This window comes from Gasterosteus aculeatus, chromosome 16 (assembly GCF_964276395.1).
Source record: "Gasterosteus aculeatus chromosome 16, fGasAcu3.hap1.1, whole genome shotgun sequence".
Classification (NCBI taxonomy): Eukaryota; Metazoa; Chordata; class Actinopteri; order Perciformes; family Gasterosteidae; genus Gasterosteus; species Gasterosteus aculeatus.
Window position 1 is genome coordinate 14,478,584 of NC_135704.1, and position 9,928 is coordinate 14,488,511.

At 43.4% G+C, this 9,928-nt stretch overlaps 1 protein-coding gene across 1 annotated transcript in view; it reads left to right on the forward strand.

Annotated features, from left to right (window-relative positions):
- The window catches only part of LOC120834134 (olfactory receptor 4B13-like), a 939-nt gene extending 818 nt beyond the window's left edge, over positions 1 to 121 (forward strand). The window contains exon 1 of the mRNA XM_040201956.2: positions 1 to 121. This exon is cut by the window's left edge and continues 818 nt beyond it. Coding sequence (XP_040057890.2) covers positions 1 to 121 — 121 coding nt within the window.
- The last annotated feature ends 9,807 nt before the right edge of the window (positions 122 to 9,928 follow it).

Below are 9,928 nucleotides of genomic sequence, written 5' to 3' on the forward strand. Positions count from 1 at the left end.
TGCTATAGAATTCCTCCTCATTCCTCCTGTGATGAATCCTCTAGTTTATGGATTTAAATTGAAAAAGATACGAAACAGAATTTTAGGTTGGTTTCTTTTGGAAGAAAATTACGGCCATTGACTTCAATCTCAAATTAATCAGCTGGGAGAAAGAAATAAATGGCTGTTTTTGTTTGAGGATGTATGAAGATCTCTGCCGAATATCCCAATCTGCTCTCCACGACTGATGAATACAACCCTCAATGTATGTTGATTATCAAAGTGTTTCAAAATACAGTGTTTGATGAAGATCTATCTTTAACTATATGTATATATATACATATATGTATATATATATGTATATATATACATATATATATACATATGTATATATACATATATATATATATACATATATATATATACATATATATGTATATATATACATATGTATAACGTGTATATATATATATATACATATATGTATATATATACATATGTATATATACACACATATATATATATAATGTATACATATGTATATATATATAATGTATACATATATATATGTATTTATATTAATATATACAACATGTATGTAAGAAACACAGACAAAGGGTGCTTGTTTTGATTACGTCAACTTTAACTTTCTAGGTTAGAGTCTAATTTCCCAGTTGGATTTGTTGTTGCCAAAGGCGTTATAAAAGAAGGTGTAGAGGGACAACAGGCTTTGATGGGAGCTTTAGCACATTACATTTTTACATTACATTACATTGCATTACATTACAGGTCATTTAGCAGACGCTTTTATCCAAAGCGACTTACATTACACTTTAAACCCATGGCTTTTTCATATTTTTGCCTGGGGAGCAATTAGGGGTTAGGTGTCTTGCTCAGGGACACTTGGACATGGAACATGGGGCAGCCTGGACACAAACCACCAACCTTGTGCTTCCCAGCACACCTTCTCTAACCCCTGCGCCACGACGACCCACGTCTTTCTGTGGTCATTTATGCAGTGATATTGAGAACGTAGAATTTGAGGAGAGAGGTATGAACGGTTATCTAATTATGGATAATGTTTCCGTGGTAAGATTCTTCATTCTATCAGGGCTAAACGAGACAAATGATTACAGAGCAACACTCTTTGCATCTTATGAGAACATGTGTGAAGTCCAAAGATGAAAGGGGAAGGTTTATGCAGACGTGTGTGCCTCATTTAATCTCTTTAGTCACGTTCATTGTTGTAGTTCTTTTTGATTTGATGTATATGCGATTTGGCTCCACAGATTTACCTCAGAGCCTTCAGAACTTCATCAATATTGAATTCCTCCTCATTCCTCCAGTGATGAATCCTGTGATTTAAATTGACAAAGAAGTTTTTTTTCCCCGAAAGAAATTACCGCCATTAAGTTAATGTGTTAACGTCAATAAATGTGATGTTTTGCTTTAGGATACATCAAGTTGTCTTCAGAATGTTCACTCTACATGCCTGATTAAGACAACCCTTAATGTATAATGACAAACAATTTTTTTTAATTTTTAGTGGTTTTGTCATTGTTGAAGATCATCTTTAACTCTTTTGTGTACGGATCACATGTATGACCAAACATTTTTATGTTATGTCCCATGCACGTTACGCAATTTTTGTAGACAAGGAGTTTTATGGGCAAAAGTTCTGCTAAATGTAAAGAGCACTAGAGTGTCATATATCCACACCATTATGATTCTACATCAAATTAAATTAAAAAATAGACGCTATCACTTTGTAACAGAATCAACCCACATAAGGACGTGGATTCCTTGATCTATTGATACACACAACTAAGTGCTCCCAGTAGAGTGCAGATCTGAGACAAGTGTGAAGTAAACCACAGCTTTAATGTTTAATTGAACGTATACGAATCAGTTGTCAAACTTTTTGCCTAGGCAACAACCGGTCGCATGGTTTTCACTTAAGCATCTCAGCTAACATACACTCTCTGTTTTGAAAATAAAGCACTTCAACATCAAAGACGATCTGCAATATTTCAGTCTCAATGACCTCTGCTCTGGCGGATTGCTGCCTTGAAATCAACATTACAATTAAGTTTTAACCTTTTTGAAGAGGCTACCATTAAAAAAGAAGGCACTTAGTCGCAGTAAATATCAATCATTCCGATGGAGCAACATGCAGGACACATGGAATAGTGTTTCATCAAAAATGTTTTGGAAGCCATATATCTAATGTGTGGACACCTTCCATTTTTTGAGCATGATTTTCAATATGCTACAGTCCTTCGCCAGCTAATGGAGGAAAAAGAGTATTTAGAACCACCTTGGTCATGACTGAACGCACTGGTGTAACTTCACGCCCCTTTACTGTGAAGGTTTTGTGTCACCAACAAGGAACCTCTGACGACAGGGCACCCAGTGGAGCTCCCCACAAATGTCTAACCGCAGGGGATGCCGGGAATTTCATGGGCAAGCTAGTGTTTGGAGTGAGGGTTTTTTGGGGGTCCCGGTTGTAATGATATGTAAAATCTAACTCCCAACCACTAGGTGGCAGCACCTGTGGTTGGTGCATAAATAGAGCATCTGAGATTAGGTGACAGGAAGACATAAGTACTACATGTGTGAAGTGAGAGCACGGTGAAAGGGAAATAAAAGTACTTGTACAACAGTTCAGTTTTGGCTTGAGTCAGTAATATTACATGGTACCAGGAGTGGGGTCCACCAGAAGTTATGGAAAATTTGAAGCCGCCTGAACCTCTGAAGTGGACTGGAAATGTTGATTGTGAATGGAGTACGTTTAAACAACGATTTAAGCTTTACCTGCAGGCCCTCGGATGGGATACCAAGCCAGAGGCGCAAAAGTTCAGAATGATTCTTACTGTCGCTGGACCTCAAGCTGTGGAAGTATTCAACACATTTGTGTTTGCTAACGAGGATGAAAGTGAACAGTTTAACAAAGTCGTTTGATGAACACTGTTTGCCAAAGAAGAACAAGACGTTTGAACGGTATGTGTTTTGCTCATGCATGCAAGTGCAAGCAGAGTGTTGAGGCCTTTGTAACAGACTTGAAACTAGAAGCTAGAACGTGTAACTTTGGAGAACTTAGAGATTCAAAAATTACATGATCAAATTGTTTTTGGGAGTAATGACCAAAAAGTGAGAGATTGCTACGGGAAACTGATCTTACTTTAGCTGGAGCTATGAAGATTTGCCAAGCAAGTGAATTATCCCAGAAACATGCAAAGACGCTCTGTGAGCGCACGATGGAAGACGCTCAAGTGGATACAGTTTCAGAACGAACACCAAAGCAGAGGACGTTGAATCATACGCAACAAAAAGACATGGAAAAGTTTTTGTGCCAACGGTGTGGCTCCCAGCACGGACCAAGGCAATGCCCAGCATTTGGAAAAGTCTGTAAACAGATGTAAAGGAAAAAAATCACTATGCAAAGCAATGCCTGTCCAAGAGTGAAAGAGAGAGGAGTGCATGCAGTGGAAGAAACCGCTCTGAAAGATGCATTCTTTGTTGGCATGGTTGAGGAGAAGAAAGCCGAATGGAGACTTGCCTGTGTGCATGGATCCTAAAGATCTGAATGACAACATAAAGAGAACACTATCAAATCCCTACGAGAGATGAGATCACATGCGAGATGGTTGGTGCAAAATACTTCAGCAAATTGGACGCCTCTCAAGGCTTTTGGCAGTTTAAACTGCATTAAGAAAGCACAAAGTATTGCACGTTCAACACACCACAGGGACATTACAGCTTTCAAAGGTTGTCTTTTGGAATATTCTCCGCCCCCGAAGTGTACAACCGGGCCATGGAGCACATAATTGAAGGCATTCGTGTATATGTGGATGATGTAATTTTGTGGTGTTCCTCACTGGAACAACACAACGGAAGGCTCATCAAAGGGCTTCAGAGGATCCAGCATTATGGATTGAAGCTGAACAGAGCAAAGTGTCAGTTTGGCGTGAAGGAGTTCACCTTTCTTGGAGACAAGATGTCCGAAGCAGGTGTTGAACCAGATAGAAGCAAGGTGAAAGCAATACTGGAAATGCCTAAGCCTGTAGATAAGAAGGGCATATTAAGAGCATTGGAGATGATCAATTTCATTGGAAAATTCATTCCCAACCAATCTTCGAGAACTGTTAAAAGGAACTGTGTGAATTTAAGTGGACTGCTGCTCACGAACAGTAGTGGGCAAGTCTGAAAATCACGTTCACTACATGGCCGGTGTTGACGTTCTTTGATCCCTCCAAACAAATCAAAGTATCCACTGATTCATCTACAGATGGCATAGGAGCGGTGTTAAAACAAGCTGATGGAAAAGACTGGAAACCAGTTGCCTATGCGTCAAGAACCATGACCAGCACGGAATGCCGCTACGCACAGATTGAAAAAGGAGTGCTTAGGACTGGTGTATGGATTTCAAAAGTACCATGGATATGTTTACGGCTGTGACGACCCCTGCTGTTGAGGCAGCAGCCTTCCAATGAGATTTGGTGATTGAAGGCACCTGGGCCAGGTGCCCTGAGATTAGAAAGCCCTGTGTTCATTCATTGATTCGGTCGCTCTCTCCTCTCTCCAGCAGACGTCCGGTGTGGTAGGGCAGCCGCCTGTTGAATCCGGTTTTCCTTTGGGTTAAATGCCCTGGACAACACCCACCATTTACACTTTACCCTCATGCACATCCTACACTACTGATAATACTGACATTCGCATCCCATCTGGAATGGTTATGGTTTTTCGTTGTTTTGTGTGTTAAGTAAAGAATGTTACACCTCGGAAACCAGTGTAACTCCAATCTTGTCATGGCCCAAAGAGCCAGGTCGTGACAACGGCCTACCAAAGTTTGTGGCTAAAACCGACCACAAGCCGCTTATATCCATTGTAAAGAAAACCTCAATGAGATGTCACCACGCATCCAAAGTTTAATGATGAAGCTACAGAGCTATGATTTCGAATTGACACACCAGGGAAGCACATAGTGTTAGCTGATTCTCTGTCCAGAGCAACCACACACGGGGAAGAAACAGGGTGAGTGCACGACAACCGCTGAGGTCACTCTCCTCGTGAAGTTGAACAACGAGTCACTACCGGGGTCTGGCAGGAAATCAAAGCAGATTGCTGAAGAAACACAGAAAGATCCAAGTTTACAGAGAGTAATCAAGCTTCTGAAAGAAGAGTGGCCAAGAGGTGACCTGAGTGTTATCAAAGGACTGCTTTTGAGGAATAACAGAATCATCATTCCTCATGCATTGAGACCAGAAATGCTGAAAAGATTGCTTGAGGGAAACCTAGGTATGGAAAAATGCAAGAGAAGAGTCCGCACAGCCATCTACTGGCCAGGAATCAGTGCAGATATAGATAGGATGGTCTCAAGTTGTGACAGCTGTCTAAAACATCAGGCAAAACGGCCAAGGGCCCATGAGAACCACACACCTACCGGATGAACAATTTTTGCAACAGACTTGTTTTGCAGAACAATATGGCTTTAGACATGTGACTTCAAGCCCTCTGTATGCACAGTCAAACGGTAAATGGAGTGTAAATAGTCAAACAGTTGCTCAAGAAAGCTAAAGACAGTCATTCGGATCCATGTCTAGCGTTGTTACGTTATCGAGCATCGCCACTTGAACATGGCTTGTCGCCGGCTGAAATTCTAATGGCACGTAGGTTACGCAGCACGATTCCCTACACGTGTCACGGTTTGAGTTCACGTCCTGTTTTATTTTGTAGTTTTCTGCCTCTTGTCTCCCTGGGTAACTTCACTTCCTGCCTTGTCCTCCCCTGTGATTGTCTGTCGTGTCATGATTGTTTCCGGCTGTTCCACCATCACCTGCACCTCCCTAGTGTATTTAAGCCATGTGTGTCACTTGTCGCGTCATTGTTAAATCTCCGGAAGTCCATGCATGAGTGTCCCTTGTTCTTGTCTGCGGGTTTTCCCCTTAGCCTTTTGCTTTTTTGGAATTTTTACTATTAAAGTCTTTTTGTTTTGAAAACTCTGCGTTTGAGTCCTGCCCTACAACCGCCTTCTTGACAACACGGCAGGACATAAAGATAAGGGTAAGGCAGAAACAATGGCTTCTACAACAGAGACAAAAAGCGAACTATGACAATTGCACAAGGACCATGGAACCTTTGGCAAGACATGACACAGTAAGGATTCAAGATTCCAACACTTGGCCTACGAGGGCTGCGGTTCTAGAAGAAGTAAAACCAACGTGCTACACCGTCAGAACGAAAGATGGCCAAATCCTGAGGCGAAATCGAAGGAGTCTGCGGAAAAAACAAGAGTCATTGAAAATAACAAATGGAATGGTAGAGGAAGATTCCATTACTGCGTCATCTGAACCAGCAGAGGAGACAGAGGATGATTCAGCCAGCACTGCATGACCAGATTAGCAGATTGACTCACCTGTGTTGAGAAGATCCACACGTAACCATAAAACAACAGGACAGACTGAATATTGGGAAGCAATGAAGTTAAAAGCATCCTTTGTGAAAACTCAAATTGAATGTTCATGTTGTGATTTTAATGTTGCTTTAGGGTAAGGTGCTAGAAGAATAGCTTGTGTAGAATTATGATAACAGACATCTAAAGATGGGGATGTAATGAAATGTAAAATCTAACTCCCAACCACTAGGTGGCTGCATCTGTGGTTGGTGCATAAATAGAGCATCTGGAATCAGGAACAGGAAGACATGAGTACTACAAGAATGCTACTACATGTGTGAAGTGGGGGCACAGTGAAAGGGAAATAAAAGTACTTGTACAACACTTCAGTTGTGGCTTGAGTTAGTAACATTACACCGGTCTTTCAACTTGAGACAGTCCAGGGTTCCCGCGGGTCCTTAAAAAGTCTTAATGTCTTTAATTAAAATTCGGGTAATTAAGGTCTTAAATTGTCTTAAATTTCACGTAAAGTTGCCGTAGGTATTAATTTTTTTGCCGGTGCGCTTTATGACGACGAGAAAGCACAATGGCGCATCGTAAAACTTCTAATAGTTGATTAATTTAGTTTTGTGTGAAATGAGTCTCCGCAATTTAATAGCCGTTTACGGTACGTCGGCTACAGACGCTGACGTCAGGCTGGTTGTCGATGTGAGGTCAAAAATGCAAAGAAGATGGGGAAGTGCAAATTTAACGACAAGTGGATGGAAGAGGATGCATTTAGCAGGTGGTTGGCGCCGGTTGAAAACAACAATGAGTCAATGTGTAAACTATGCAAAAAGACCTTTTCATTAGGGACCATGGGGCTCAAAGCCGTCGAGTCGCACATGAAAGGAGGAAAGCACCAGCGATACGTTGCACCAGCTAGCCATAGCGGGGCCAGGTTAATCCCTGCATTGTTTGCAGCACGACCTAACGACGTTACAAGTTCAGACGCCACCTTTCAGTCGGCTGTAACAAGTTTTATTTCAACACCAGACACCCAAAAGGCAGAGGTACTGTGTGTTCTCCATACTGTGACGAGGCACAATTCATTTAAATCTAATGATGCATACGTGGCGTCTTTGCTGCCATGTTCCCCGATTCGCAATGCATTGTGTTGTTTACATATTTTCTAATGTTATTTTCTAACTTGTTGGAGCCTTTTCAAACAGATGAGTGGAGATTGTAGCTAGACTCTGATGTTTCGAACGGAGTGAGTTATAAATCCCCTCTCTTCAACTTCCCTTGACAAATCTCTTCCTTTGTTTTGTTTTGGCATTTAAAAATAAAGTACTTGAAACATCAAACATCTTAAATTTGGTCTTTGCTTTTTGATCTAATGTACAAAAGATTATTGAGTATGTTATTGCAGAGTTGTCGGAACTTCATGACTTTAGAATTTCTGTTCATTCCTTCAGTTGAGACTCCTATTGTCAAATTGACTAAAATTAGAAACAACATTTTTGGTGTAAACTAGGGAGGAGTTCCTCTTCTCAAAACGTCAAGTCCTTTCAAATATTTTTTTCAATTCTACTTTATTTTATATTTAGATAAAAAGAGGTCTCTATTTGTAAAACATCATTGCAAGTGGAACATATGTGTTTGTTAACCTCTGGCCTATCCCATTACCTGCAGGTTGAAATATTATCTTACACTTCACAGTAGAATCTCTAATGGTATGATTTGATTTATGTGATAGGTTTAGATATTCAAGTTTTTATTGACAATTTTAGTTCAAAATGATTCTACAGCCTCCCTTTTATAGTGTCCCTGACAAATACGTGGAGGCAATATAATGAAGGCCTCGTTATAATCAGGCAAATGTGTATTTTGTGTGCCTGTTTTGATCAATTAGAGAAAATTGCGAATGTGTCATCTTTTTAGTCTACTAAACTTCAAGACACATATAATACAAATTAACTTAACAAAAAAGCTCAGACATGAGATTGTAATAACGTTATTGTGTCGCATAAATGACCTGTGTGTGGGGATACGGGACAGGGTCACAAGGGGGAGCCACAGTAATTCTGGAGGTAGCGGGTGGGACTCTTGTTCTCTCCTCTGTGGTCTAATCAGATTGATGCAGGGCAGCTGGGAGGAGTGCACTCATCGCTGGCAGCTGCTGCAAGTCCTTAGGGAGCAGTTAAAGAGGGACATCTCTCAGAGGTTCGGCGCCGAGGGATTGCCGAGTACAGCCTTCCAGACACGCGTTTTCCTGGGTCCGGAGACTTCAGTGGCTTCCATTCCTACGTCACGAGGGAGACACGGGACGCCGCCGACGACGGCGGTGCATTGCCGGAAGGCCTGAGTATTTGAGTTGTCGTTTGGAAAGAGAGACAATAAATACGCATTTTGTGTTTATACTTTACCTGGTTCCGGTGTTTGCTTTTGGATCCCTCTCACGAGCCGTGACAGAATCCCTCGGCCATACAACATGGATCCAGCAAACCCGGCATCCGTGCAGGAGGCTCTCAGCGCCCAGGGAGCGATGGTGGGGAGGCACGAGCAGATGCTGGTGCTGATGATGGAGTCCTTGGAGAGGCTGAATCGACGGATGGACCGGCCTGGGACGTCGGGGGCTGCGGCATCGGGAGGTCCGGATCCTCCAGGGAGAGAGGAGGACCAGGGTCCGACCAACGCCGCCAACGACCGGGAGCCGCGGGTTCCACTGCCAGAACCGTATGCAGGGGAAGCCGGGGGGTGCGGCCGCTTCTTACTGAACTGCGAGCTCGTGTTCGACCTGCAGCCCCGCAGTTATACCACCGACAGAGCCAAGATAGCCTTTTGTATGAATTTGTTTCGGGGAAGGGCGGCCCAGTGGGCGACCGCGTTGTGGGGGGGTCAGTCCTCGGCGTTGAGCTCTTTTGCGGGTTTTTCTGAGGAACTGCGACGTGTGTTCGACCACCCGGTGCGGGGGCAGGATGCTTTGAATAGGCTGCTGTCGCTGCGGCAGGGGTCTGAATCAGTGGCGGACTTTGCTATCTCGTTCCGGATCCTTGCCGCCGAGAGCGGTGCCAACGAACACACGCTAAGGACCATTTTTGCGCGGAACCTGTCGGAGACCCTGAAAGACGAGCTGCTCTCTCGCGACGCCACCACCACTTTGGAGCAGCTTATTTCGTTGGCAATTACGATGGATAATCGCATTCAGGAACGTGAACGCGAGCGGGGGAGGCGGCCGTTGCGTCCGCAGTTCACGGGGGGGGAGGTTTCGAGCCCGGTTGGGTCGGGGGGGGAGTTTTCGGGAGGCGCGGGCGAGCCGATGCAGTTGGGGCGGGCTCGGTTGACTCCGTCCGAACGCGAACGGCGGTTTAGTCGTCGACTGTGTTTGTATTGCGGACGCGCGGGACATTATGCTAGGAACTGTCCGGAGTCCCCAAACGGGGCTCCTCACCAGGCGGAGAGGACCTCCTGGTGAGTAACGCAGCGTCCTCTACTATCCCATCCCGTATTTCCATTCCGGCCATTCTACTGTTTCATTCCCATAATCACTCGACCACCGCCCTCGTGGACTCC